Raw genomic sequence first — 27,964 nt, forward strand, 5'->3', positions numbered from 1 at the left:
TGGGCGGGGGATGGGGGGGGGGGGGCTGGACTGCGCCGAGTGCAGCCCTTCCTGGGCGGCCCCGGGAGCGGGCGGGGCGGCGGAGCGGGACGCAGCGGGAGCCCATGGCCGGAGCGGAGCGGCTGCAGCGGTGGCTCAGTGAGTGCGGGCGGGGATGGGGTGCGGGCAGCGCTACGGCCGCCGTGTGCCTGCGGGAGCCGCTGCAACGGCGGGGCTGGGGGCGGTGGCTGCGGGCACGGCGGGGCGGGCCGGGATGGGAGCGTTCCGCGGCTCCGCACTACGGGGCTGAAAGCTCCGCTCCCACCTTGGGCTATTGGATGGGGGGCTCAGCACTGCGTTTTGACGCAGGTGTCGCTGATGATCGCTTCCTGCCCGTCGCTTGCCTTCTATTTCTGCCTTTCGCATAAAGGCCCCGCGATCTCACACCGAAACCTTATTTCTTTCCTCCCCCGGGTAAGATGAAGCCACCGATCCAAGTGTCCCCGAGGAGAAATGGGAATGCATCCAACAGTTCTGCTCGCAGCTGAACGCGGACACGGAGGGGTAAGGAGAGCGAAGGAGAGCGGCAGCGCCGGGTGCGGGGCCCGGCTGGGCTGCGGAGGTCGCAGCGCTCGGCTCGGGCGATCGCTCATCCCCGCAGGGCACAGTTGGCAGAGCTGGGTTATCTCGAGGGCTGGCTGACCTCGTTCTATTGCTCCGCAGCCCACCGCTGGCAGCGCGACTGCTGGCACACAAGATACAGTCGCCCCAGGAGGTGGAAGCTCTCCATGCGCTGACAGTAAGTGCTCTCGGCCACGTGCGAAGAGAGGCAGCAACGATTGCGGGCTTGGGGCAGTGAGACCGCTGCTTCTTTTTCTTCCTGATGTCCCCCCCCTGTTTCTTTTTCCCGTGGGTGTATACCCTAGTTTGGGTCACAAGATGAATGGAGAAACAGGAGTGAATTCTTTGGCTCCTTTCTGTGGCTGCAGCTGTTGTGCCTGTGCTATTGCCTCAGGGTCAGCAGCTCCAGAAGTTATTAATAAAGGGGAGGACAGCACAGTGGTCTAAAGCACCTTCCTTGAGAAGGTTGGGTGAAGAAAAGATACTTTTGCTGTGTAACTTCTGTAGTATCTCTGTGTCTGTACTCACACAGTGACAGAAAGGCCTTAGATGTAACATCGTAGTAACAAAGTCTTTAGGAATTCCCTAAGCTGTGTGTGTATGGCTCTGTTTTCTAACTGGTTCCTTTTCTGCAGGTGCTGGAGACGTGCGTGAATAACTGCGGTGAGAAATTTCACAATGAAATAGCAAAGTTCCGGTTTCTGAATGAGCTGATTAAAGTGCTGTCCCCAAAGGTGGGTGGTTGTGGCTGCCCAGCATGTGACGAGGGGATGTGCTGTGTGTTTCAGCCCGGATGGGAAAGCTTAGACTGAATGTCATGTAGAAATAGAGCACAGTTTCTATTCTGTGCCTCCGAGCACAAGGAGTGGATGTGAATTTCCCTGTAAAGAAAGTAGTAATTGTAACTCTTGCTGTCCTCGCTTTCTTTCCTACATAGGAGGTAGCCAAGCTTGGGCTGTGCTCATGGAGCAGGGTCAGCCTGAATAAAGCACAGGGCTATTTTCACTAAAAGAGCTGAAAAAGTTTTGGTTTCAGATGTAGTAACTGATCAGAGAGTCTTTGAAATGGTTTCCTGTTGATTGTCATGTTATATTAATGACCTTGGCACACGGGCAATAGCATTGCTTTTATTTACAGCCACTTCTGTGCACACTGTTTCATGTATTGCAAGAAACACAGCTGACAGCACTGTGTGTGCACTGGGAGTCCATTTGCTGTTTGATCTCTGCGTGCAAGCAACTTGGGGCCAGATCTGTATGCCACACATGCTGCAGACTCTTCAGTTTTGATCTATTTTTCTTATCATTTTTGTTCTTCCCCAGTACTATGGAACCTGGTCATCAGAAAAAGTCAAGTCCAGAGTGACTGAAATAATATTCAGTTGGACGGTTTGGTTTCCTCAGGAAGTTAAAATCCGGGATGCTTATCAGATGTTGAAGAAACAAGGTTCAGTTCTGTTATTTCAGTTTCCTTCTTAACTTTGAGGTCACGTGGCTTCAGCCCACACTTCTCTGTCCTCTTTGCTTTTGTGACTCAGCTTTTTCTGTAAGACATTATGTGTGAGGGGGAAAGGCCAAAGGCTGCTTCCAAGGCTGCTGGGCTGCTTAGAGATGCCCGTAGCTGTGTAAAGAGATTTACCCAACAATGGTTGTATTGAGCCATTCCAGCCTTGTGGCTGCTGTTCTCACAGTGCTCACCCCTGGGGTGTGGTGAAAAGGTACAGAGCAATTTGAGGGGCTCTTTGCACTGGGATGCTGTTGCTGGGCGTGGGTGCTCAGCTGGGTGCAGGACCAGCATGCTGCTGAGCATTGTGTTGTGGCAGCTCGGGCACTGCTGAACCCATATTGTTTATCATTCCAGGGATTGTAAAAGAAGACCCCAAGTTGCCAGAGGACAAAATCTTACCTCCCCCTTCTCCAAGACCTCAGAACTCCATCTTTGACACTGATGAAGAGAAATCCAAGGTAAACCTTAAGGCTTTCCTTCCTGCTCCCCCTCTGATTTTTACTGCTGAGAGCACATGCAGATATATTCAGAGCAATGCAGTTGCTTCTGCTGCACGACAGGTGGGAAATTGTGATATTTCATCAGAAAGCATTGCTTGGTCAAAAGTGAAACATTTTTACAGAAATAGTCAGTTTTCTTTGCATTTCAGAGGGAAGGTCCCTCTGGGCCCTTCTTCTGCCCCGTGCTGTGTTACTGCACTGTTCTGTGCTGCCCTGGGCTCGGCCATACTCCCCCTTTTTCTCACACTCCTGATGCCAGAAAGTCATTTGTTCTCAGCTGTCTGCACTGAGCCGCTGACAGTGGGTGTCCCTGAGTACTGGGGTGTGTACCTGTGGGGTGTACCCAACAAAGAGCCTAGAGAATGCTGCTGACTGCTGTACAATGGTTTCCCATCACAGCTCCTAGCAAGGCTGTTGAAGAGTAATCATGCTGAGGACCTGCAGGCTGCCAACCGGTTGATCAAGAGCATGATCAAGGAGGTGGGTGTCCATGGGAGCCGTAGCCCCTCAGAACAGAAGGAGGGATGGCAGGGAACCTGGCAGTTCGGCCTGTGACTTTATGTTCTATGTATGACATCCAGAATGTTTGCCACCATCCTGGCATTAATGGGGGTGGTAATGTGGGAGCCATAACCTAACATCAGACTCAGATGAACTACTTAGGTTACCAGGTGAAAAGAGCTGCATTTGTAGGGAACTGCCTTTCTCCTGTAGGCACTGTGTGCGTCTTGCCCTCATTTCCCATCTGAAAGGTTCAGCCCACCTCTGATTAAAAAAAACCTCATTGCAGTCATTTTGAGTGCCTTTCTATGTGGCAGAAGCCATCAATTCCCAGCTCTAATTTTGTAGGCTTCTTTATGCCTATAGTATCATGCATCCCTGTACACCAGCACATGCTGCCCAATGCCCTGAGGAGGGCAGGTGTACTGCCTTCTTTCTCAACACCTCTATATGGCACAGGGCTGATTCTGGAGCCTCTTTATGGATTTTGTGCCATACGTTGTCTGTAGTGACACATTTATAGGAAGCTGCCCCTGCCAAGAGTGATCCAGAGTGACCCAGACATGCACACGCTCTGTCGGTATTAGTTGAGTCACTATCTACTTTTATTCCGTTTTTCAAAGGAGCAAGAAAAGTCAGCTAAGGTGTCCAGAAGAGAGAATACAATCAGTGAAGTTTCTGAGAATGTTAAACGAATGGATGAATTGCTGGAAGGTTATAAGAGACAGGAATTACCCAAATCTGACCATGAAACGCTCCAGGTAGGTGTTCCTTTTTCATGCATCAGAGGCTCTTTTAATTGTGACTGGGAGGGCCTGGGACAATGGGATTCAATTGGCAGCAAGCTGCACTCCATTTCTGCAGGAGAAGAGCATTATCGTAGCAGGAATAACTTCCAGTGTGCTTGGTGAGTGATAGTCCCTCTCATCTGAGAAATGAAGTTGGAATGAAACTGTCTCTTGCTGTACAAATTCTAGTTTCTGTTCAGATCAGCTGCTCTTGTGGTATCTTATGGGGAAGTGAGTCTTCCTCCAACAGTGGAGTAACATATGGGAATTCCCTTAGCCCAGTCGTGGTTAGGTGGGTGTGAGGAGATGTGATCAAGGAAGCTCAAAGCTATTGTCTCTTTGACTTGTACTCTGGTTACTGTGATTCCTTTTTTGTGGATCAGGTCTGCTTCAGAAGTACTGACCACTGAATGTTTCTTTCCCCAGAGCCTGTTCCAGCGCTGTGAGAAGCTCAGGCCGCTGCTCTTCCGCCTGGCCAGTGAGACAGTTGATGATGATGAGGCTTTAGGTAAGAGCCAACGCTGTCCTTGGAGCTCTTAGCATTTACGTTCATTTAACTTCATTTCCTATGTGAAGTACTCTTTTTCTTATAGAAGGAATGCTTAGGCATTTGCTACCAAACCTCTCCACTTGGAATGATAAACTGTGTCTGGGAAGTGGCACAGAATTACTCGTCCCCAAAGAAGCTATTAATTTTCACTTGGAGCCCAAAGTTAAATAACTGCTGCTCTCTTATTTTCCAGCTGAGCTGCTGAAGGCCAACGACAGACTCACACAGGTGCTGGGACGGTACAGGCAGACTGTAGGCAGTCATGAAGATGGTGGGGGAGAATGTTCTGCCAGCAGCACCTCTGATACACCAGGTAAAGAACCTCACAGTGCTCCACGACAGCTCTGCCTCCTGCATTTCATGGGAGAGCGGAGTCTGGAAGGGGACCACTTATCAGAGAACAGATGTGGGCAAAACCCTTAAGCACATGGAAACTATTACATAGCTATTTTCTTTTACATGCGTTTGAATGAAAATGTTCCTGGAGCTCTTCACCTGAGTCCCTTAGCATGTGCCTGTAGCCACATGTGCACTGTTGCTTTCAGGAGATCTCTATAACTTGTCCTGCTCTTTCCAAAGCACATCGAATGACCCCAAGGCGCATGAAGAGCTACACACTGATCGACTTCTCTGAGCTGGAGGCCATGTCCCAGTCTCCTGCAGACCAGTTTTCGGACATCACCTCTGCCTCCCGACACAGCAGCACCACCTCTGCTTGTCTGCTGGAGGAGGAGCTGAAGTCATTAGGTCTGTATGTACAATTCAGTACAGTGTTAGCCTTGTTACTAGAGCCTGTAGTACTTAATAAATATGGAACTTTGACTTCAGTGCTTGTCTTAAAATAGTCCCTCTAGCTAGGGGAAGTTTTTAGGAGTGTTGTTGCTTTACTGGTGTTAAAGGCAAACTGCAGTTAGACAGTGAAGGAAGAGGCTGTGGGAAAACAACTTATTTTCTGTAACTGATCTGTGCCTTTTGGTGTCTTTCTTAGATCTCAGCGACTCTCTGGTTTTACAGGAGCCACCGCCTGACTTTGGTTTTTCAGAGGTGAGTGATCCTCAGCTATGGATAGTCCATAAAACACAAAGGACAAACACTGGATGGGATTCTTGATCTCCCATCTTTCACCAGCAGCCTATTTATTTATTTATCTTACACCCTTCTACTCCTGCAGTGCAGTGAATTGATGGGTTGCAGTTTGCAACCAGATTACTCAAATTTATTTCTACTTTAATTAATCTTATGTGTATTTAAAAAAAAAATAAAGTTTCAGTGGAACGGGTTTGATCAATTGATTGATTTTCCTGGTGATCTGAAGCATGAACCAAAAGTGCCTCTTTTCCAGGCTGCTGTACACAATGGATATAGTAAAAATGGAAGTGCTGTTGAGCCACTGGAACTGGAGGAAAGCTGGGAAGGCAGCTGCTCAGAGAAGATTGTATTTCAGGGCCTCGTTCAGCGCTCTCCACCTCCCAGGACAAAGATATTATCCTCGTAAGCAAGCTCTATGCAGTACAGTCTGACTTTGGAGAAGTACTGCTTTTACAGCAGCGAGGTTTGGAAAAACCTTTTAGCTACAACTGGGTAATGATGGCAAGCTGTCCATCCATGCACTGGCTCTTAAAGCAGCAGCTGTGCACCTGTTAATTCTAATTCTGAACAATTGTACACCTGGACCTTCACAGGGTCAGAAACTTGGTGGAACAAACCTCATGGCTTAGCAACAAGGTATTCTTGAGCTAAAGGAACAAAAACATCCAAGTCAGATCTCTTTTCTCCAGCTTTTCTTCAGGCTTTGACAAGATGGGCTTCTAAGGAATGCCTGGAAACTAACATTTATCATCCACAGGTCTTCAGAGCAGGTGACCATTATGATAAGCATATCCAGTTTATCCAATCTGACAGAACATACTCCAAGAAGTGTTTGTGGAGTTTCCTAGCCTTTTACATTGACTGAGCTAAAGCTTACTTTAACCTTACTGACAGCTCCAGAGAGCCTGCATAACAAAGTTTCATGACTGTAACAGAAACAAGACTCTGCCTTAGTGAGTGCTGAAACAGCAGTGTCTTCCATATAAAGTAGAGGCAGTTTTTAAACTTCGTAGGAACTCAGAGTAAGTTTGTACTTTGTACCTAAAAGGGATGAGGGATTGGGAATGCAAACAGGGACTCAGCAGTGGATGGTTTATACCGTGTATCTCCACAGTTAATATAAGCTTTCTACATGCTTTTCTTTCCAGGGATTTATCACCAAAGAAATTGCCCTTTCCAGATCTTCCAAATAGCTCAATGGCAGATCCTTCATTCTCCAGCCTAGGCTACAAGCTGAAGCCTGCTGCCTCTTTGCATCCAGCTTCCAATGATGCTTCTCTAGCAAACCTTTTTGTCCCTTTAATTTCAATTACACCGAGTAAGTGCAATGATTTCTGTGCCCCAGCTCTGCTTAATAGAGCTCTCCTGTGATTTTGCAGGGGAGCAAGCAAGCCAAAGTAGCTTCATGCTTTGAGGGTCAGCTGGAGAAAACTGACTATTCTATGAAGGGTGTAATGTATCTGAGAATTTGAGCAAGAGCTAGGAATGATACCATGGAAATGTCCTGCTCAGTAGTCAGAAGTTTCATGCCCTGGCTAATCTTTTTAGTGTGCTTCTAAACTCTTTGACCCTGACATCTTCTGTGAAACTTCAATACCTCTCTAGAGGCTTAAGAGATACTTATGGGTCCTAGAAGACAGTTCTGCCTTGACTTCAGTCTCTCAAGTTAAGGATTTAGCAGATTCTGGAAGGGCTGAATGGTGATGGTCAGCTATGGATTTACCCCAGTAATAAGGTTAAGTCCTGTAAGCTGCTGAAGTGTTGTATTTTTGCTTTTCCCATCATATGTTTTGGATTAGTAGCTCATCTCTTTAACTGACAGCTGCCAGTTACCTCATACCTTATGACATGTAGATTCCTCTCTATGCTTTGGAGGTGAAATATAAATCACAGGCCACTGTTGTCCTCTGCCTGGCCTATGAGTTTGCTAAAGCAAGTAACAGTTTGTATGAATTTTTCCTTTCTGCTGATCTTAGCTTACCTTCACTGTTCTGCCCTCAGAAGAGAGGGGAAATCCATGCTTTGTCTCTTATTTTCCTTTTGTCTCTGGCAGGTAGTATCTGTCCACTTACAGTGTATGACAAGGATGGTTTCAAAGCTATGCTCCACTTCTCCAGAGACCCAGCTCCAGGCCGACCAGATGTGCTGGTGATGGTTCTCTCCATGCTGAGCACATCAGCTCAGCCAATTCAGGACATTGTGTTTCAGGCTGCAGTCCCAAAGGTAAGAAGCCTATAACGAATAAAATGGAGTGGGACTACTCAGAAATGTCTTGAAGGTGAAGAGACTTCTCTTAGTACTCCCAGCTCTATTTCAGTGTGGACCAAAAGATTTCCTTTTGCTTTCTCTTTCAGACCATGAAAATAAAGTTGCAACCAGCATCCGGTTCTGAGCTCCCAGCCTTCAGCCCGCTGCTTCCCCCAGCAGTGGTGTCTCAGGTCCTGCTGCTTGCCAATCCACACAAAGTACGTGGCAGTGGTTCTGCGTTGGGTCACTGAATGTGGCCATAATGCATCTGTGTGAAGGGCAGGGGCAGTGCTGTCTGCAAGGAGATTTATGGGAGGGACAAGCTGGGTTGTGCTGGAGGGCATTCTTTCTGCTGCAGTGGTCTGTACAGGTGCTGGGATGGCACCTGGGAGACACTCTGCAGCTGTCAGCAACTAATGGTGTGGCTGTGTGTGTCATCTTTGCACTGATAAATGAGTCAGAAAATGGATGTAAGGAAGAATCCCAACACTGAGGGGGGGTGGCCAGGCCTGGATTTCCAAGCATGAGCTGTGTGGCCTGTGCAGGTCTCTTATGTTATCATGTGCCATGGCTCTTATGTTATCATCTGGGTCTTGCAGAGGGTGATGCAGTGCAGCAGGGCTGTGAGGGATGAGCTGGAAGGAGGCAGCAGCTGTGACATGCCCCTTTCTGCTTTCTTCTCCCCCAGGATCCCATCCGCTTAAAGTACAAGCTGGCGTTCAGGCACGGCGTGCAGCCCGTCAGCGAGGAGGGAGAGGTGACCGGCTTTCCCGGAGCGGAGCTGTGGGGCAGCTGAACTTCAATAAGCGCAGATATCGCCGTTTGCATCGGGGGGAATCGGGGCCCAAAGCACCAGAACGGCTCCAGGCCTGGGCCGTGCTGCCCGTGTCCGGCTGATCGCGGCCCTGCTGTGCGCTGTGTGACTGCATAAAACCAAAGCTGTTGTCGGAACCGGCCTGGCCTCGTGTTTATTAACGCCCCCCGAGGCGGAGCGAGCGAACGGGGCTGTGTGGGGGCGGAGCGTCTCTCTGGGCCGGCCCAGTCGCGGGGCGGAGCGGGGCGCGCTGCCTGCTGGGCCCGGTGCGGAACCATGGATATCTCCCGCTTTATGGCCGATGATTTCGAGGTGAAGAGTTGGGTAAACGCGGCCTTTAGAGCCGGGCAGCAGGACGCACCCGGGCAGGCGGACGCTCACGCCTCCACCCTGGTGATGAAGCTGCAGGTGTTCATCCAGGAGGTCAACAACGTGGTGGAAGGTGACGGGCGGGCGGTGGGGACGTGGCTGCTTTGCTTGTGGGAGGGGTGTCGGCTCCTTGCAGCTCTCAGCACTGTGCTGCTGTGCCGTTGTGTCCCGCAGAAGCCAGCCAGCAGGCCCTGCACAGCATGCCCAGGGTGCTGAGAGAGGTGGAGGCCCTGCGGCAGGAGGCGGCCTTCCTGCGGGAGCAGATGGTGCTGGTGAAGGAGGATATCAGGAGGTTCGAGGAGGACACGGCGCAGTCGATGCAGGTGGGCTCCTGCCTTACTTGATGACCACCAGCAGCGCGTGGAGCCCGGCATTCAAAGAGCAGTCTGTTCTGAGCAGCCCAGTGAGCTAAAGATGCACAAAACGGCTTCTGTTAGTGTTAATGGGAGAAAAGTGAGCACCAGCAACACAGCCCGGTGTGCAGTCTGCGTGTTGTAGGATCATTTAAGTGGGAAAGGACCTATAAAGGCCATGTGGTCCCATTCCCTGCTCTGAGCAGGGACACCCACAGCTCCATCAGTGCTCAGAGCCCTACACAGCCCTTCTGTGGGTGTCTGCAAGGATGGGGCACTGCCAGCTCTGGGCACCCTGTGCTATTCCACACTGCCCTCGTTGTAACGCACTTCTTCCTCGTATCCAATCTAAATCTCGTTTTATTTTGAAACCATTTCCCTGTATCCTATCACAACAGTCCTTGCTGAAGGAATCTGTCCTCTTTTAGTCCCTATTTAGATACTGAAAAGCTGCTCTCAGGTCTCCCTGGAGCCTTCTTTTCTCCAGGCCGAACAGCCCCAGGCTCTTCCAGCTTGTCCTCATGTCTATGTCATTATGGTTAGCCGAACAGTTTAATTAGCTTCTGTTACCAATTGCTATACCAATGGCCCTGGGTTCTCCCTGCTGATAGCTCTGTATGCAGCATGAGGCCAAGCGGCTGCAAAAGTGTAAATCGGGGATTCAAGCCAACCTTTGGTTGTTTGGCATTGGGAAGTTATTTTAATACCACCAGCTCTGTTAACTAATTCCTGTATGCTTGTAACAGCTGTGATTGGTTCACCCAGTTTTAAAATCCAAACTAAAAGTAACTCCCATACTGTAAGCATCTGTAGCAGTTATCTTTTCTATCAACAGGCGACGTTTTAATTCTTTTTAAATCTAGGTCCTGGTAGAGATTGACAAAGTGAAATCTAGAATGCAGTTGGCTGCTGAGTCCCTTCAGGAAGCAGACAAATGGACTACATTAAGTGCAGACATCGAAGAGACCCTTAAGACACAGGTAGAGGCCATGTAGTTATTTTGATCTTTGGCCCTTCAGCTTTCCAAGAAAACTGTGTTTAAAAGCAGGTTGTTGAAGTGCTTTTAAGATGTCATTATGAAACAGACATTAATGCTGTGTAATCTTACACTCAATAAGCTGGTTCTCCTTTCCTGGTGGCAGGATGTGTCTGCAATTTCAGCCAAGCTAACAAGTATGCAGAGCAGCTTGGCTATGCTTGTGGATACACCGGATTACTCTGAGAAGTGCGTGCATCTTGAGGCTCTGAAGAACCGCCTGGAGGCCATGGCCAGCCCACAGATCGTGGCTGCTTTTAACTCTCAGTCTGTAGGTCAGTAAGGCTTGATGTTATTTACTATCAGTGCAGAGTTTTTATTCAAAAAGTAACATGTTGTTTGGGTAAGAAGATGTGTGTCCTGAAGGCCCCTGGCTGTGGCCTGTGTGCTTTTTGTGGTGCAGCCAGGTGCCAGCTCCTATGAAGGTAATACAAACCTATCACCAGAGAGCTTGTCTTCTGTGACTTGCATAGCTGCAAAGCACTTAAATGACTTCGTGTTCTACTTTGTCTCCTCTCTGGGTCTTTTTTAGAAATGAAAGTTCTCATTACTAGTTTCTCTGACTCCATAACTTTTTTTCTGGAGAGGACTATAGTCATTGCCCTTATGGTACAAAACTGACTTGTGAGGAACTTGAGTTTAAAGGCCTTGTCTGAAGAGCTGACTGTGTTCTCAGTCAGTTTTCAGACTGCTAATATAGGTGGTAGATTGAAGAGCAGTGAAAGCAAAATGGAGGACTTTACAAGGTGTCATTTAGTTCTGTACACAGCAGCTTTTTTTCTGGAAAATAATTTCCTTCTAGGAATTGTTCTGGTTTTATCCATCTTACGCTGAAAGCTTTTACCTGTTAAGACATTAAATCAATTTGTCTCAAGTCTGCTGCATGTTCTGATGTGAAAGGGGATTTTTAAGCAGTTTTGCTTCTGTTTGAGAGGATGAGCAAACAAAAGATTAAAGTGTGTCCTTCTTTATGGGCCATTGTGCATGTTCACTTAACAGAAGGTTTTTCTTGCTCTATTGGGGATGAGATCTTTTGTAAGTGTAATGTTTCACTACCACTTGGAGACTGTTAACTGCCTATTATGTTTGTTTTAATTAGATCAGGCAAAAATGTTTGTGAAGGTCTTCACTGAAATCGATCGAATGCCTCAGCTTCTTGCTTACTATTATAAGTGTCACAAAGTAAGTATTTGGATAATGTTTTGATGCTGAGAAATGAAAACTTGAGTGCTTGCTTGGCTTAGGCTGTAGGGGGAGCTGTTACATCACATTGCCTGTTCTGTTCAAAGAAGATGGAACCTATTCTCTTCCGGATCTGGAATTTCTCCTGGCTCTTAACAGCTTTGGTTACAACTCATGTTTTGCAGGAAATCCTCCACTGAGGGCTTTGTGTTTCATTTTTTAAATAGACATTGGATATGTTTGTTCTGCTCGAGTTATCTCTGTGCCTTGTAGTTGTTCTTGCTTTGCTTTTCTCGGAGGTGACAGTGTCAGTAATAACTTTATTGCTGCAACCTGCCAGCTGCTGACTTCTGTAAACGCTTTTCAGGTAAGATTAAAAGTTGGAATTCCAGACAGTTCTGTAACCATAACCTGATCCTCAGCGGTTCTCTCATGACTGTGACTTTTGAGGATTAAGTTCAAGGCTAGGGCTTGCCAGGTATTTCAACTATTATGTGGGGATATCGGTTACAGTCTCGTTTTATGAGTCAAATACCAATGTTAATTAAAACTTTGAATCAGTTAAGAAGCCTCCAGCTTCATGCTGAAAGTTGGTTCCTTTGGTGGTGCTGAATTATAGCAAAGTGTTACATTAAAATCTGCTGAGGAAAGTCAGGGTGGGCATTGTGTTTTAGCAGAAGAGCTTTACTTGAGAAGATCTTGGTTTGCAATAACAAAATATAGATCTGTAAGCTGTTAGTTCTCTCAAAACGGTTCTTATTACCTTATTACCCTGCAGGTGCAGCTGGTGGCAGTATGGCAGGATCTTTGCCAGAGTGACTTAAGCTTGAATCGCCAGCTGACTGAACTGTATGACACACTCCTTGGGACCTGGCACTCGCAACTTCAGTGGGCAACACAGGTGCAGTCACTGTTTAATACTGGTGGGAGGGGTGGTATGGGAGAGGACAAGAATGACCGCACTCTTCATTCTCATAAAGCTTGGAGTAATTCATCAGTATTCATTCCTTCAGTTATCCTGTGTTCTGTCAGTGAAAGGCAGGACTTGCAACTTTCAGTCTTGTCTAACTCTTGCAGACAGGATTTGATTCCTGGTATCCTACCAAAGGCAAGGTTGCTGTGTTATTAACATTAAAGCTGCTCTATCACTTTTATCTATATCTTAAGTTCAATTTAATTTGTTAGTGTTGCAAATGTGTTCTGCTGCATGACAGTTAAAATGCCCCAACTGATTTATTTGTTCATGACCTGGAGGAAAGCCTCAAGGTCATACTGGAGTGATTTGTGTCATGTATAGATAGAATAAGATACTGGAGGGGCTTCTGCTGTCACTTCTTGAAGTTTTTCTGGACAGGAATAATGTGAGATCCCCCAAAGTTGTCTTTCTTCAGTTAAATGAAAGAATGTGTTCATATAGTTAAGTCCATAAGAGTTTTTCATCCATGAAGGGTAGGAGATTCTTATCTTTGTGTTACTAAGCTTGCTCCCAAGTGCTCACCCTCATCCTGCAAAGGAGCTCAGTGTTTTCTTGCAATGTATTTTTTTCTACCTAATGATTTGATTGAATTTTGGGCTGAGTTTTGGGTCAGGTATCTTACATGTTAGCAGATATTTTTTAAACTGGGAGATCGAAAGAGAGAAGTGGCACACAGCACATAGCACAAGGTTTGTGTCGTTTACACTGTGTGCTTCTGCTTTCTGAAGAATTTTTGGACTTCTTTCCTGTTTCTCAGTTTCTATGGTAGCCTTGCTGCAGTAGACTGCTGGTGATCCCAGATTTCAGAGCAGCTGAGAGGGAATAGCTGGCAAGAGTAACAGTAGAAAGCTGTAACGCGTGTTATATTACTAGAGTTGAGGGTGGTGCATGTAAATAAAAGTTCCCAGCTGATTACGGTATTACTAGCCTTTCCAGTGCTGACTTCTGCTTATCTGACCACTAATTTGGCTCATGATATAGTACTATTGCTTCACAGCTTACCAATGTGTGTATTTTTTTTCTAACACACCTGTGTAAACTGAGTGTGCTGTTTCCAAATGCCGTTCTCTGCCAGCTGGTTATCCCAGTGACTACAGTGCCTGTGTTCTGGTGAATTCAGTTTTTGACAAACCTGCTGCTGCTGCATTCAAAGTACAGTTTCAGTAGTAAAGTACCTGTTGACTTGGTTTTGGGAAGTGAGATTCTCGCTGTCTTAGCAGGCCTTTGCTTTTTTACCATTGGTGGGGTTTTATTCAGTTTGTTTGTTTGGGATTATGTCATTTGAGGAGTCTGTGGTCTGTTAGTTTACAAAATGCCATCTTCTCAATCTTTATATCACTGTCACCAATCGATAGTTCTTTTTAAGCTATCGAAGGATAATCACTTCAGCCCTATTCTGGGGATACGTTTTAATATTTCTCACATTTCTGTGGTATTTTGAAGATTCTTTGGTAGTTTCTGGTAATTAGGTCAGTGAGGGTCAAGTAGCATTCAGATCTCCCATGTCTGCTTCTTTCCAGCAGTCCAGTCCTCTGCTGCTTTCTCTTCCAGCTGTTTACTTCCTGGCTTCAGCATCCTGTGTCTGCCACCTGTTTTGTTCCTCTGAGATAATGTGCTTTTGCTAATAGCTTTTCTGTTACCACAGGTTTTCAAGAAACCCCACGAAATTGTGACTGTGTTGCTGATTCAAACTCTAGGAGCATTGGTGCCATCCATCCCTGTCTGCCTCAGCACTGCCATGGAGAGAACGGGTCAAGAAACCAAGCTGAGCAAGCTGCTGGAGCTCTATGATGCTACTGTCCACTTTGCAAAAGGGCTGGAAATGGCCATGCTGCCAAATCTGAGTAGGGCTTCTGCACTGGATTTTTGTTGCACTGTTCTGTCAACACCTCTGTACATCTCTGAGATTTTGTTTAGTTTGACATGGAGGGAAAGATTACATCTTCTATAGGATCTACCACTCATGTGGCATTTGTACCTTTGTGTGTGTGTTATGTTTGTGTATGTGTGTGTACAACCTGAGCTAAATATATTGACACAGAACTGAATGAGTTTACTAAAGCAGGCCTGTTGTGAGTGTGCTTGCTGCCTTGAATAAATAGTATTTAGCGCTTTTTCTTTTACAAGCATTAGCATTTCTTCTACCTAGCAGCTGAGGAAATATCTCCAAGGAACCATGGAACCTATTGTGGAAGACCACAAAAAATTAAATTTGAGGAGGTTCCTGGAATTAAGTAACACCTTCCTAAATAAGTAAATTTCAAATAGAGTTTCTCTTCCATTGGATTTTTAAGTTGTATTGGCAGCTTTTCTGCTGATAATGGGTTATGTATTGATCAATTGATAGTATGGGACCAAGTATTATTTCTGAGCTGTTTGTAACTTATTCTTTAGCACCATCCTTGACGTGTGAGTCAACTATCCAATGTTTTCCTGACCCTGTGATGTTTGTCGCCTTGTCTTGATCATGATTTGGTGAATAATTCCCACAAACCACAAAGCAGCAAGATGCAGCGTTTGCATAGGTTTATACCTAACTTGGACTGTAGGCTGTCTATAGTCTTAGGTTTATCCGGTAGGGGCCCTTCAAACACTAGGTATGGGAAAATCCTAAAATAGAGCATTTTTAATACTGTGTTTCCTGTTTTGATTCTTCATAACATTGTCTTGAGCTACTTAAACCCATATTCTTATTTGATCACATAAATTATGATTACTGAGTAGTTTCCGGGAGTATGACTGTCATTGTGTCTGTTTTTGTTGCCTTCGTGATTGTGTACTCATCAGTCACTTTATATCCTTGGCTTGGCTTAATTTGCGGGTCATACTAGAAGAAATTAAAAAGAAATTGGAAAAATAGGAAAATCCTGGAAGGTGATAGAATAGGAAGACAGTTACTGAACTGTTTCCTGAGTGTGTATGTTTGTTTGTTAAAAAGGAGAAGAAAAAAGAGGTTTTGTTCTTTATTACCATTTCTTGTGCTGACTGGTGAGATGTTTGGGAACAAGAAATATCTTAAGAATGGAAAAGCTAAGTGACTCAGCAGGACAGGGTCAAACCAGTTCCTGCTTAGTGAGGGGAGGGTTCAGTTATGATTCATAGGATAATTCAGGTTGGAAGGGACCTCGGGAGATGATCTAATCTGAACTCCTGTCAGATCAAGGTCCGCTAGGAGCTCAGGCAGTGTTTCGTGTTTTACCCTCTAGTCTGATCTCAAAAGTTTCCAGGCATGAAGTCTTCATGAACTTCAGGTGACCCATTCCATTGCTTGGCTGTCTGTAGGGTGTAAAAGCTTTTGCTTACAACCAGAATTAAAACTCATTCTGGTTTGGTGCTAATTTGAGTTTGGCAAAACTTTGTGGCACCAACTGGCATCCAGTTCTGATTCAAGGAATAATCATTCAGACCTGGCTTTTGTTTGGATTTGGTGCAGCTCTCTGCTCAGCAGAATGTCACTGGGAGCTTAAGCTCAGGGTTCCTTGGTTGATGAACGTAGCAAAGTAGAAGACCTAAGTAAATTGAATTACTGTCAGTTACTTCAAATACGAACCAGACTTTCTGATAAATTAGCTTTGCCCCCATTTTGAGTTGTGGCTGTAATGTGTTTCACCTCTCAGACAGTTTCAATACTTTACTGTAAATTGAAATGTTTAATAGATTTTTGTCACCCAGGCTGTTTTGGAGCAGTTATTGATTTTCTTGAGGTGCTTGTTGAGGCAGAACATCTTGGTTTTAAGAAGCAGGCAGGGATAATAATTTTGCTTTAAAAAAAAAAACAAACAACTTTGTAATTGAGACTTTGAGTTGTTGGGCAACTTTGCAAGCTTACATAGGCAGAGAGATCTACTTGAAGAACTCATGCATGTTGCTTGAAATAAAGTTCTTAATGGTGCATTCATTTACTTGTAGCCTAAACATCTGATTCTTTGTAGAGGAGCAGAACTTGGTGAAAGTGATGGAACTGGTAGAAGCGGTGTATCATCCATACAAGCCCTTTCAACTCAAGTACGGAGATCTCGAAGAAGAAAATCTGCTCATTCAGATCAGCGCAGTGCCCTTGGTAATGCAGTATTCTTTGCTCATCTATGTGGGGAGAGGTTTGAAACTTCTACTAAATATGAGGGTCTTTGGTAAAGCCATTGCTCTCTTTTCTCGTTTAACTTTTTGGCAGTATATTTTTGCTGTGTATTTAGTTACTGTTAAGTAAATTTTGCTGAATAGCTCCTTTCTTCTGCTCTTCTACCCCTTAACAGTCACTGTATATATCTGCTTAATCTGCTGGAGAAAAACTTTATCAGTTGTTGCTGCCAATCCAGAGGTGGCTTCAGCCTTTCAACCTGTTCTTGTTTTTATTTAGGAACATTGGGAAGTAATTGACTGTGTCCAAGAACTGAATCATTCAGTCAGCAAACTCTTCATTCTGGCTTCTGGAGCCATCGACAACTGCATTAAACTCACTGATGGTCTGGGAGTGTGTGGGCTTCTCAAGGCCCTGAAAGCACTGTTTGCAAAGTAAGGTGCTTCTAATTACATTGCTGCATGTATCCTAAGGGAGAGTAACAAGCATTTGGCTTGTGGCCAGTGACTTTGTAGTTGATGAAAGGTGGCTGGGTGCTGAAGGTATCTGTAACTGTAATATGTGTCATTTGATATCCCCTTCTATCACTTCATTCAGGCAGTGACTGTTTCTTAGTGGAGAATTTGAGGATCTTGTGACTGAAGGGAAAATATCCTTCAGATATTTTTCAGACTTTGCTTTTTAGTAAATGCTTTTGAAAGGGGAAAGGTTTCCAAGGGCAGAATATAAGAAAAACAAGTTGCTGAAAGTAGAACTCTGTAGGGAAGTATACTCTTATTGATACAAGTGACTTTGTATTTGGAGTCTGCTTATATGTGCAAGACACCCTTGTCAGTGAGATTCACCCTAAGTTCTTGCCTTATAATGTAACTGACAGCCCATTTAGATGGTATTCCAGTGCTGATTACTTCCTTATTCTTTTCTGATATTGAAAGAGTTGCTCACAAGCTGTTACCTTGCTGTTCTAGGGGAAGAGGGAAAAGAAAAGCACACTTCTCTGACCTCATCTCCTTTATAGGCAATTACATAGCAGTGTGCATGCTGTCAGCTTATGGGCATCATTTAGACAGGAAAATAAGTCTTGAGGAGGAGAAACAAAATGTTCTTTTTAAATTTGTTCTCATCTGGGGAGTAGCTGAGAAAACAAATTCATGAGATTGTTGTCACTCTGTTCCTGGAACAAGGGCCAAGTGATGTTGGAGCAGTCTTATAAACTGTCTGCTCCCTCCTAGGAGAGGTGATTAGTGCAGTGATAACAAAAATGTCTCGCTCATACATTGTCATAAGCGTGAGGAGTTCCTAGTAACGCATACGCAGCAAATTGAAGTAGCAAGCACGCAATCTGAGTTTCTCCCTGATTTCTAATGTAGGCTTCAGTGGACGGTGGCTGTTCAGGTCTTCATGTGTATGTGCTTGGGCTGAAACAACAGTGTCACTTCTGAACTCTTGTAATATTTCTGGTTCTTACTTCACTACTGTAGAGGTCTGAGTGAGCAGATCACAGGATCTGCAGTAAGTTGCTCTCCGGACTGTTGTCTCACACGAGTACTTGTCTTTTCTCCGTTTCTCATTACAGGTATACATCTGATTTTACAAATACATTGCAGTCGATACGAAAGAAATGTAAACTGGATGATATTCCATCAGACTCCCTTTTCCAGGAGGACTGGACTGCATTCCAAAACTCTGTTCGGTAAAGGGGATTTTCTTTTTGGACCGTCTCAGAGCTGATTTTCTATCAGAGGTGGAAAGGAATTACGTGGGGTCAGTTTACGCCAAGTTCTTAGTGCAGAATGCAGGGCTGTGCCTACTTAGCTGTAGTGCTTCTAGTAGCAATGGTATTAGTGGCTGGGTTTCAGGTTGCTGCTGGCACAGTAAGGGCTGTGAGACCCCTTCCCCACACCATCTGGAGCAAGACTGCATGTCATAGCACTCAAAATACCAGCAGCTCTTAGAAATGCTCCCAGTGACGCTGAGCTGGTATTAGCCATGATGACAGTAAATAATGTGTGGATGAGGCTGTCTGGCAAAAGTTTGACAGCTGGATGTTAAGCAATGGGTGCAGAGTTGGTACCCATGTTAAAAGTTGTCCTCTGAGGACTCTAGTTTGGTTGTTGCCTTTTTAGGAATTTATTTATGCCTTTGTTAGGTGGGTTCTTTAGGGGTCTGACATTATCTGCCTAAAATCACAAAATAGGTTTTGGCTTGCTCTTTTCCAGAATCATTACTACTTGTGGTGAGCTCCTTCGTCAGTGTGGGGACTTTGAGCAGCAACTGGCCAACAGGTAAGTGTTGCTGAACTGAATACATAAGGCGTCACAATAGGTAACAAGTCAAAAGAAAATAAATCCCAAGGTGCTTTCCCTTTGTAGACTGTAGAAGGGGGGAAAAAAAGCCACAGTGATTGTTTTCTCCTCATCAGAGGAGCATCAGAGATGGATCAGAAAGTGTTTCACTCAGTTCTGTGCTCTGAGACAGTCGTAAGAATCCATTTCCTTGGATGGATGGGTGATGTGTCTTGTTCACCTGGTTGGGCATCAAATGGACTAGATTTTGCTGAGGAAAGAATTTTCCACTGGATTTCCTTGGATTCTTACCCCCTCCTCTTCCCTCCCTGCAGTGACATGGGAAGTGAATTATTTGCCAATATGCACCTATGTGTGCCTTCACCAATCAGTTCCTTGTAACATGAGGAGTCTAAAGCACAGCTGGCATGTTGCTCTTCTGTTGCCTGTAAGCAGTGCACTGTTCAGCCTCTTGTGTGTTCAGGTGCTTTATTCTGACTAACGTGGCAGTATGGTGATGCAGTACACAGCAGCCTGTAGCTCCCAGGAGTTTATTCCATATTTCTTCTACTTGTAGAGCCCTCTCCTCCCTTTTTCAGCCCAGTACTTGTGCAGTCTTTGAGTTGCATGGTAGAATGAGAGCTGGCTGTTATTAGTGCCTGCCACAAGTGAAGGCTCTCTCCCTTAAAACGGGTGTGAAGGCAGCACTGATAATTAAAAACACTTAGCAGTTCTTGAACAATTAAAAACTTGCATATGTTTTTCAGTTTCTTCTGTCTTGCCCAGGACAGTTAACCTTGTACTGAAAAATGTATATAAGATACATATATGTGAATGTATATTCATATAGATTTATATTGCAGACAGCTGTACAAGTCTGTCTAGTCAAACACCATGCAGTGCAAAGGACAGAGGAACTTGGGCAGAAGTACCATGACTTCTGCTATTAAGCTGTTCATAAGTGCATGCCCTGTGCTACCTAGTGATCATACCAGAGAAAAGATTTATGCCCTGCATCTACTGCTTCTAAGACCCCAAAGGCAATGGGACTTAATTTGCTGTGCAAAAGGGAGTGTCTTGTTATTGCCATACACTTCCTTTATGGAAGCTGTGAAAACCTGGTTTCAAAATATTCCTACCAATACTTTGGAATCTCTGCATGATCTCTTTGCAGTGGTTCTGCTACTTTTTTTTGCTGTTATTTTAGTATTGAATGTAACTGGCTTTTTTTCCTCTGCCTCTGGAGGGCTCACTGTGCAGTATGGTGCACAGTAGGAAGCTGTGGAGCCATCTGTGCTGCAGTCTTCCAGCTGTGGGAGGGAAGGTATGCAACTGAATCACCTGTCATCTCACAAGAGAGGGTAGAGCTATAATCACAGGCTGTGTCAAAAGGGTGACTGAGTCAGAGGCCCCAGTAGTTCTGATTGCTGCTTTTTCTTCTACTTATGTTGAGATGCTGTCAGGGGTTTTCCTTGGAGCAACAGGAAGATGGTTGTGCTAATTTTGCAGAACGTTGCTGGTGACTGTTTGCAATTGTTTATAGGATTCTGTCAACTGCTGGGAAGTATCTCTCGGACTCCTACAGCCCCTGTAGCTTTTCTGGCTTTCAGGATACCAGTGCTACAGAAAAGAAGAGCAGTGTGAAGAATCCTTGGCAAGAATACAATTACCTTTTGAAGGAGAATCCATCTGAGTACGCTAGCCTTATGGAAACGCTGTACACCCTGAAGGTAGCCTACCTGGAGAGAGCCTGCCTTTATAGCAAGCTGCTGTTGGGTGCACAGTTGAAAGATGAGGCCTGGATTCCCCCATCAGAGAGATTACATTTAATCTTTTGATGGGCTACATTCTAATACGAATCTGCTGAGAAATGAAACATCCAAACCTAGGAAATCTGGGCTCATATCATGTCTTCTCCGCATCCTGTCTGTTTTGTGAACAAATTCCTGTCTGTTCTGATGGGGGAGATTCTGTCATGGAAAGCACTGGGATGATAGTGCTGATGATGGAGATCTCAAATTTTGCACTCCACATCTTCTCAAGACTTTCTTTACCACTTACACTCCATTACCTTATCCATTATCAAATATAGTTCTGCAAGATCATTCATGCATGCATTTGTGAACAAGGCAGAACGACTGTAGTTGTCTCCTTGTAGAGCTGAGTTATGTTTGCTGTTGTCTTGAACTTACAACAGTGAGGTCAAGTTTATTATTTGTCTCTTATTTCCTCGGGATGTTTTGATTTCTTTTGTGCTTAATTTACCTGCAATTTGTGCAGCTGTGCCTTAAGTATGTTGACCTTAAAGCTTTACTAAGCAGTTCCACATGTGCTCTTCATGTAAAACAGTTAATTAGAAGAATCGTTTCTCACTATCTGGCCTGTGCTGGCGCTTGGTGTGGCTGGAAAGTGATGCTGAAATTTTTGTTAGAAATTTCAGGAAGCAGTGCTCAGTTTCTATGGCAAATAAATAGTTGGAGTAGGGCATCCCAAAGGAAATAGGCTCTATCGTGGCAGAGGAATGTTCTTTTTATTAGGATGGCCTAACGAAGAACCCTTTGAGAACATCAATGTAGATTTTCTGTGATCAGCTCAGCGTCATCTGTGTGTAAAAACTGTTTCTGTGTGTCTGTGCTAGGAGAAAGGGACGAGTAACCACAACTTGCTGTCTTCATCTCGATCTGCGCTGAGCCGCCTCAACCAGCTGGCCCATCACTTGGCTTTTGATTCTGTGTTCCTTCGCATCAAGCAACAGCTCTTACTTGTTTCAAAGATGGAGGTGAGTAATGGATATAGAGTAATAACTGAGCTGGTCTCCTCTGTGGTGGGGCTTACCCATGGGATACCTTAGGGTGGAGTAAAGCTCTATATTTCTTACTTTTCTCATTTTCAGGAAGTTTCACTGTGGTATCGCTTTTCTTCCCTTGAGTAGTGCTCAGTGGAAAACAGCATTTGTGGCAGGCAGCTGTGTTTGAAAGCTCTGATGTTTGTTGGAGATCCTGCTTTTCTAACCTGTATGAGCGGGTATTTCCCATAGGGCTCAGTGTGGAAGGGTTATATATGTTTTGGGGCTGTAGGAGGACAAGAGAAGCAGCTTTTTCACCATCTGTCTTCTGATTTCTAGAAATTCATGGGTAGTCTTAGTTTGTGTTGCTGAGTGATCCCTTCCCAGAATGCTTATAGACTCTGTGTTCCAGAAAGCCATAGATTTATTCTGTTTGTTTGCCTTACAGAGTTGGACCACTGGTGGCGTTGGTGAGACCCTGACAGAGGACCTGCCAAACTTCAGCCTGACTCCTCTTGAGTATATCAGCAATGTAAGAGCATGAGAAGATAGTTACTGGGAGCCCAACTCTGAGGGGAAGGGATCTCTTCTGTGTTTCACCATTTCTTTGCAAAATCTTAGTATTTAAATTGTAGTATGTTGGTGATAGATCCTCTCAGTGGCACAGTCCTCATTAATTGCGCCATTCTTTGTAGCTTTCATGAAATCTGTCAAATCCTGGAATAGCCAAATAGCTTTGGGAGCATAAGGAGAACTTCTTCTTAATTGAACTGTGGTGTTCTCGGTGTTAATTCTTGTAACGGGATGGGAAATGCCAACTTCTGTTTGTAGTGGTGAATACTAAGCATAGCTTAATAGTGTAGCTCATGTAGCAGGCAAGTTCCTGCAGTGTGTACTGGTGTGATTTAATCTTAGCAAAAAGGCTTGAGCATGTTTTTAAAGCTCTATTTATTTAATAGAAATGGGTACTCAGCCAAGCTGTGATATAGCTAGAATCAGAGCTACTCATGATAAAGTTATCTGAGGACTTAGGAACTTTCCAAACCTCACCAGAGAAGTGTATCGGGTAAAGTTTCAAGGGGAGGTTGCTTACTGAATTTCTGAGTGTCTTTCTAAATAACACTGCTCAGCAGCAGGTTGCTTTCAGGTGTGGTTTGCTGCAGTTGACTTTTTTCACAAGCAAGGCGCTTGCTTCACATTTGTTTGGTGACTCAGCTCTTTGTGCTTTTATTCTAGATTGGGCAATACATTATGTCGCTTCCTCTCCACCTTGAACCATTTGTCACTCAGGAGGATTCTGCTTTGGAACTGGCATTACATGCTGGAAAACTGCCTTATCCCCCAGAACAAGGTGAGGTGAAACCAAAGATGATGTGTCTGGTGGAAAGTTTTCACATTCGGACCTTATGTGGGTATGATCTGTTACAGTAACAAAGCTGTTTGAGATCCGTTTTCTACATCAGCTTGTGCTGTTTCTTCCAAGAAGTCTCTAGATGATAAATGAGACTGTTTTTTAGCTTTGTTCAAACTGGAAGCTTTAGTTCAGCTTATTTAAGTTTGTCAGTCATTAAAACTTTGCGTTGAATTCAGGGCATGAATTACTGCTGTATCATAGCTGGAGCAGCATCTAATATCCTAGCTGCTTTCTCATGTGCAGAGTGAGATCCTGATATGCTATCTTTTGTCCTTTAAGGGCAGTGTGCTGTCATTACCGTTGTTTTTGGGGTGCTCACACACAACACAGATTTGTGGTGGCTTCAGTTGAAGCTTGGGCTGTTATTTTCTCTGACTTTGCACCTTTTGCTTTGGTAGTGTGGTAAATGAGTTCTGGAAATGGATCAGGCAGAAAATAAGGCATTGTGTAGTGAGCTTTGCAGAACTGGTTTTCAGGCAGGAGAATGCCTTGAATCAGAAGTCATAGTGTGAGGAGCAGAAGCTGCAGGGAGTGAGGCTGCTTTGATCTTGTTCTGGTGTAGCTTTTGCTGCTCTGTAACTATGGCTTGACTGTAGTCTTGGGCCTTTGCTACTGCTGAGTTCTTCAGTGATGTTCTGATGCCCAATAAATATCTGTTTTTCTGCTGCTTTTGCTGTGATCTAACTTCCTGTACTGCTGCAGTGCTCGTGCACGTAGTAGATTGAAGCAGACCTGCATGGCCCTGTTAAAAGCAAATGAACTTTTTGAGAAAACATTCTTAATTGCTGAAGGTAACATTGGTCTTACGGCTGTTTTGGCAAGAAGGAATTGCTAAGTAATGAGCTCTGCCCTTGATATTTCAGGTCAGTACATTTTACTCTAGTATCTCCTATTAAGCTCAAAAGCAGTTTGCTGTGTTTCATTTAGTCCTCAGGGGACCATTTTTTGCCCTGCAAATGGAGGGAAGGAAGCACTGGGGTGCCAAAGCTCTTAAACTCAGACAGAAGACATCTGGGTCTGTGTGCAGCATTCCAGCAAAACAAGGCATTTCAAATCCACTTGGGGATAAAATAAATGGAGCTCCTTGAGCCTCACATTAAGACTTGCTTTACAGTTCCTGGTTGTTTTTGTTGCCTGTCCTCTGTTTCTGGTATTTCCGCGTATTTCTTGAAATAGGGATGTCAGCATGTGATACCATTTTCTAACTTTGCCTTTGTCATTATATATAGAGGGGTGAGATAACTTTGCCTAATTTGGTTTGATTGCCAGAGCTTTATACTAGCTAGGTTGTATTCTTCTTGCCACAGCCCAGTGCTGAGAATGTGTGTCAAAGTGAAAACCTAGTGACAGAAAAGGCTTCCCAGTGTCACTGCTTTTCAGAGCAAGAATCTGAGTTATTGATGTCCAACATTGTTTGCTTTGTATTTGACAATATTAAAATGTGCTTGGTTTGTGTTTAGCTGTATTTGTGTACTGGGAGGTGGCAGGGAGAGGAAATTCTTGTGAACTAATTGTCTTGTTTGAACAGGTTCTCAACTTAGCTTTTATGGCTTCTGCTCCTTATCATGTCTACTGCTGTACAGTCCAGAGCGGCTTGGCTGCCTAACAACCTGATGAAGGAGGAGCCTTGCTCCAGCTTTGCAGTCCTGCCCTCTCCTTTGTGCTGATTCCATGGCATGGCCATATCCACTCTTAAACTCCACAGAAAAGTATTCTCTTTTTTTTGTTTCTTTTGGGTTTGTTTCTTTCAAGTGTGTCAATAAAGGGATTTGAATCAGTTTCCTGAAAGTCCTGTGACACACCAGAGCCAAGCAGGAGTGCAGAGCAAGGTGCAAGTGAAGAGGTGGAATCTTGTAACCTTGTTTAGAAGCAGTGAACTGTTAGTTTGGCTGGCCATCTTCTGTGATGCCCCCACAGTGGTCATATGGTGTGTTCTTTTCCCCAGACAGTATCCAAACTGGGATTCTCAAGGCAGCTGCTGAAGGAACCGACCCACTATGAAGTAGCTCAGCTGTCAGACCCGATGAAAACTGCAGAGAACGTCCCATAAACTTAATCTTACATCTATCAGTTGTTGTGTTAAACAAACAAACAGAACGTGGCCACCTCTGCAGTCTTCCATGACCTGACTCAGATCCAATGACCCTTCATTTGTTGTTAGAGAAAGGGTGGGGGACTCACCGAGCTCTTTTCCACAGAAAAAAGGTTATTTGTTCTTCAGCAGAATAGTAATGCTGTTTGTTAATAAGCAGGCCTTCCACCTATCACTTTCCTCTGTAAATCCAGGAAAAAAATTTCCAGTTATACCCTACGTGACACACCAAGCTGCGCCTTTCTGTTATAAAGGTTAGGAGCCCATGGTCAGAAACTGCTCTGCAGTCTGTCTTGTTTCAGGACAGGTTCTGCATCTTTGGGAATTTATTTTCTTAACATCCAGCCCTGTGTTCTGTCCCTGTAGTCAGGATCTTTCTCAGGAAGGACACAATCCTGAAATACTGACCACTTCAGTTAAATGTCTTTTCCGTACTGTTTCAGTTCCAGCTGCAAAGTCATTAAAGCTCCACTGCTTCCTGTGCCACATGGGTTTTAGTGGTCAGATACCAGCCAGAGTGATAAAAACCGTGCACTAAAGGAAGTGCAGTGACTGCTGTGACACCAACAGTGCACTTGCCTCTTTGAGACCTTCTCTGTTCTTCCTATACGTTTTTCACTCATTCCTTGCAGCGAGCTGACTTTTGGCTCACATCCATTCTTCATATGGCTGTTCATACCTGTTGTTCTTATCCTATGAAAGTGAATGAGACTGTTGATCTCTAATTTGCTATTCTGCTAATGTGGATTTTCTGTCCAGGAGATGAACTACCCGAGCTGGACAACATGGCTGACTACTGGTTGGGCTCCATCGCCAGGGCTACAATGCAGACCTACTGCGAAGTCATCCTGCAGATACCAGAGCTCACAGTGCATTCAACAAAGCAGCTTTCCACAGATATCGGTAAGGCTGGTGCACGTGTTGTCCTGAGAAGTGTTGCTGTGGCACGTGGGTTCTTTCATTGGTTTAGGAACTGCAGTGTGGGTTTCTCCTTTAGTCATGAGCATGTTTATCTGACACATTGCGTGGAGGAGTGAGTGGTTCACAGCTTTGCAGTTTGGTTGCATGTGTCTTTGAGGGAAGGTTGGTTTTCCAGTAGGTGCTCCTGCTTCTTTCCTGCTCTGTTTCAGAGTCATTCTGAATGCAGACAGTTTCCTTACAGCCAGTCTTAGCAAGGAAGACATTGATACTAACATTGTATGTGTGTGTGCTGAGTCTGGGAAGTGCTCCAGTGAGCTATGAAGAGGGCACCTGGTTGATTTCTTCCATCCACATATTAGCTGAAATAGGTGAAATCAGCCACAAGCTTTCTAAAAGTCATTGTGGGGCACCTGACCGTCATCCTTTATTGACAAAGCCTGTCAGATCTCCTCCTCTGTGATGATTAACTTACAGCCCTTTAGCTCTGAAGGTGTTAACTGACTGAAGTTACTTTTAATGTGGAGGAATTTTGAAGAACAGAGTGAAAGGCAGTTGGCATGTGTCTGCTTCTGTCCTCTCCCACGCCATGTAGAGTGACTGAAGGAAGACTGCTAGGAAGGTGTTGGGAAAGTGGTTGTGTAGTACACTGAGGTGTTTATTTCTTATCCTAAGTTCACAAGAGTGTCACCACGAGACCACTGCAGAAATTGGTAACACGAGGTGTCTTCGAAGCTATTTGCCTTTGAAAATGCAATCGTGATCTGTGATCACGGTGAATGTCAGGTGCAGATTGTGAAATGTGGCAGAATGAATCTCAGGCCTCTGAAGAGAACAGTTATCTGAGCTGGTGCACAGGAAGCCAAAAATACTCATCAGTACAGTTAGATTCCAGATACACTGCAGTTTTTCAGTGGTTTTGAGCCAGCAGTGACAGCTTTCTAGCTGCCATGATGAAAACTTATTTGGGTGTTGTTTGCAGAGTCTGTTCCCTGTTCAAATACATGTTTATCTTTCATCTTGCAGATTATCTAATAAACGTGATGGATGCCCTTGGCCTTCAGCCATCAAGAACACTGCAAAATATTGTAACTCTGTTGAAGGCAAAGCCAGAGGACTACAGGCAAGCTGCAAAAAGTGTGCCTCGCAGGATGGCCAGCAGCATTGCTGCAATGAGAGGCCTGGAGTGTTAGCTGTATTGCTCACACTGCTGGTCATGGCTCAAGGGCTGAACTGGTTTTGCTTTTGGTTTTCTTTTTAATTCCATATAAACTTTGCAAGGACTGTGAAAACGTTTCTGGAAATGAGGAGGATTCACTCCTGAATAATGTCTAATTAAAAACCTTTGTCTAGGAAAAGCTTCTTCAATTTTTCCAACTTTAAAAGCGTGGAAACGTCCTGCAACCAAATGTACCGAAAACCACCTGGATGGTATTGAACAGACAAAACAGTGCTGGCTTCTAAGCAGGAATGTTCTGCTGCTCGCTGGGAGATCCGTGCTTCGTGCCATTGAGATGACTGGCTTTGTCAGGACAGTTTAATCAATTCTGAATCTGAAATTATGGGGTAGGTGCAAAAGAGATGAACTGATTGGAAGCCCTCTTACCTGGGGGCGGTGGGCATTGCTCAAGTCTGTCATTATTCACCATGTGAAGAAGGCAGGCTCATCAGTGAGCAGAACAGGCGCGATTGAGCTCAATTCTGAGAATAAAACCAGTTTTGTAAGTTGTTTCTTTTGTGATTGATGTGCAATAGTGAAAGCTGTGACAAGTGAAAGAAATCTAATACGAGTTTTGTTTTCTTGTTAAATTCATCTAAACCAGGTCTGCCCGATCTGTCCCTCTTCCTCAGCAGTCCTGTGTGTGTTTCTGCCACACGGAC

The 27,964-nt window shown here is 44.8% G+C and overlaps 2 protein-coding genes across 5 annotated transcripts; both read left to right on the forward strand.

The window, feature by feature from the left end:
• Positions 1-23: 23 nt before the first annotated feature.
• Positions 24-8,732, forward strand: GGA2 (golgi associated, gamma adaptin ear containing, ARF binding protein 2). Of its 3 annotated transcripts, XM_015876927.1 has the most exons (17): positions 30-138; positions 459-543; positions 703-778; positions 1,236-1,334; positions 1,923-2,046; positions 2,461-2,564; positions 3,006-3,086; positions 3,731-3,868; positions 4,322-4,403; positions 4,639-4,758; positions 5,025-5,192; positions 5,434-5,489; positions 5,788-5,936; positions 6,683-6,852; positions 7,588-7,757; positions 7,889-7,999; positions 8,470-8,732. In XM_015876927.1, the coding sequence occupies exons 1-17, from the start codon at positions 105-107 to the stop codon at positions 8,575-8,577; spliced, it is 1,875 nt and encodes a 624-aa protein (XP_015732413.1). In that variant the 5' UTR covers positions 30-104; the 3' UTR covers positions 8,578-8,732. The 3 variants fall into 3 exon arrangements, with proteins under 3 accessions (XP_032303469.1, XP_015732413.1, XP_032303470.1); XM_032447578.1 differs by lacking the exon at positions 703-778 and having other exon boundaries at positions 24-138; XM_032447579.1 differs by lacking the exon at positions 703-778 and having other exon boundaries at positions 98-138; positions 349-543.
• A 74-nt stretch (positions 8,733-8,806) lies between these two features.
• Positions 8,807-27,863, forward strand: COG7 (component of oligomeric golgi complex 7). 2 transcript variants are annotated; one of them, XM_015876925.2, is made up of 17 exons: positions 8,807-9,037; positions 9,139-9,287; positions 10,181-10,297; positions 10,460-10,628; positions 11,453-11,535; positions 12,314-12,436; positions 14,157-14,355; positions 16,444-16,571; positions 16,869-17,023; positions 18,166-18,282; positions 18,809-18,874; positions 20,418-20,604; positions 21,513-21,653; positions 22,108-22,191; positions 22,896-23,010; positions 25,925-26,068; positions 27,110-27,863. In XM_015876925.2, the coding sequence occupies exons 1-17, from the start codon at positions 8,872-8,874 to the stop codon at positions 27,274-27,276; spliced, it is 2,310 nt and encodes a 769-aa protein (XP_015732411.1). In that variant the 5' UTR covers positions 8,807-8,871; the 3' UTR covers positions 27,277-27,863. The 2 variants fall into 2 exon arrangements, with proteins under 2 accessions (XP_015732411.1, XP_015732412.1); XM_015876926.1 differs by having other exon boundaries at positions 8,837-8,907.
• The last annotated feature ends 101 nt before the right edge of the window (positions 27,864-27,964 follow it).

Source organism: Coturnix japonica, chromosome 14 (genome assembly GCF_001577835.2).
Source record: "Coturnix japonica isolate 7356 chromosome 14, Coturnix japonica 2.1, whole genome shotgun sequence".
Classification (NCBI taxonomy): Eukaryota; Metazoa; Chordata; class Aves; order Galliformes; family Phasianidae; genus Coturnix; species Coturnix japonica.

Excerpts from the sequence above, each read along its gene's own strand:
- GGA2 (XM_015876927.1), top strand. The coding sequence starts at position 105 with ATGGCCGGAGCGGAGCGGCTGCAGCGGTGGCTCA. Across the intron at positions 1,335-1,922 it reads TTAAAGTGCTGTCCCCAAAG|TACTATGGAACCTGGTCATC; the intron begins GTGGGTGGTTGT and ends GTTCTTCCCCAG. Across the intron at positions 3,869-4,321 it reads CTGACCATGAAACGCTCCAG|AGCCTGTTCCAGCGCTGTGA; the intron begins GTAGGTGTTCCT and ends TTCTTTCCCCAG.
- COG7 (XM_015876925.2), top strand. The coding sequence starts at position 8,872 with ATGGATATCTCCCGCTTTATGGCCGATGATTTCGAGGTGAAGAGTTGG. Across the intron at positions 22,192-22,895 it reads CTCTTGAGTATATCAGCAAT|ATTGGGCAATACATTATGTC; the intron begins GTAAGAGCATGA and ends CTTTTATTCTAG. Across the intron at positions 26,069-27,109 it reads GCAGCTTTCCACAGATATCG|ATTATCTAATAAACGTGATG; the intron begins GTAAGGCTGGTG and ends TTCATCTTGCAG.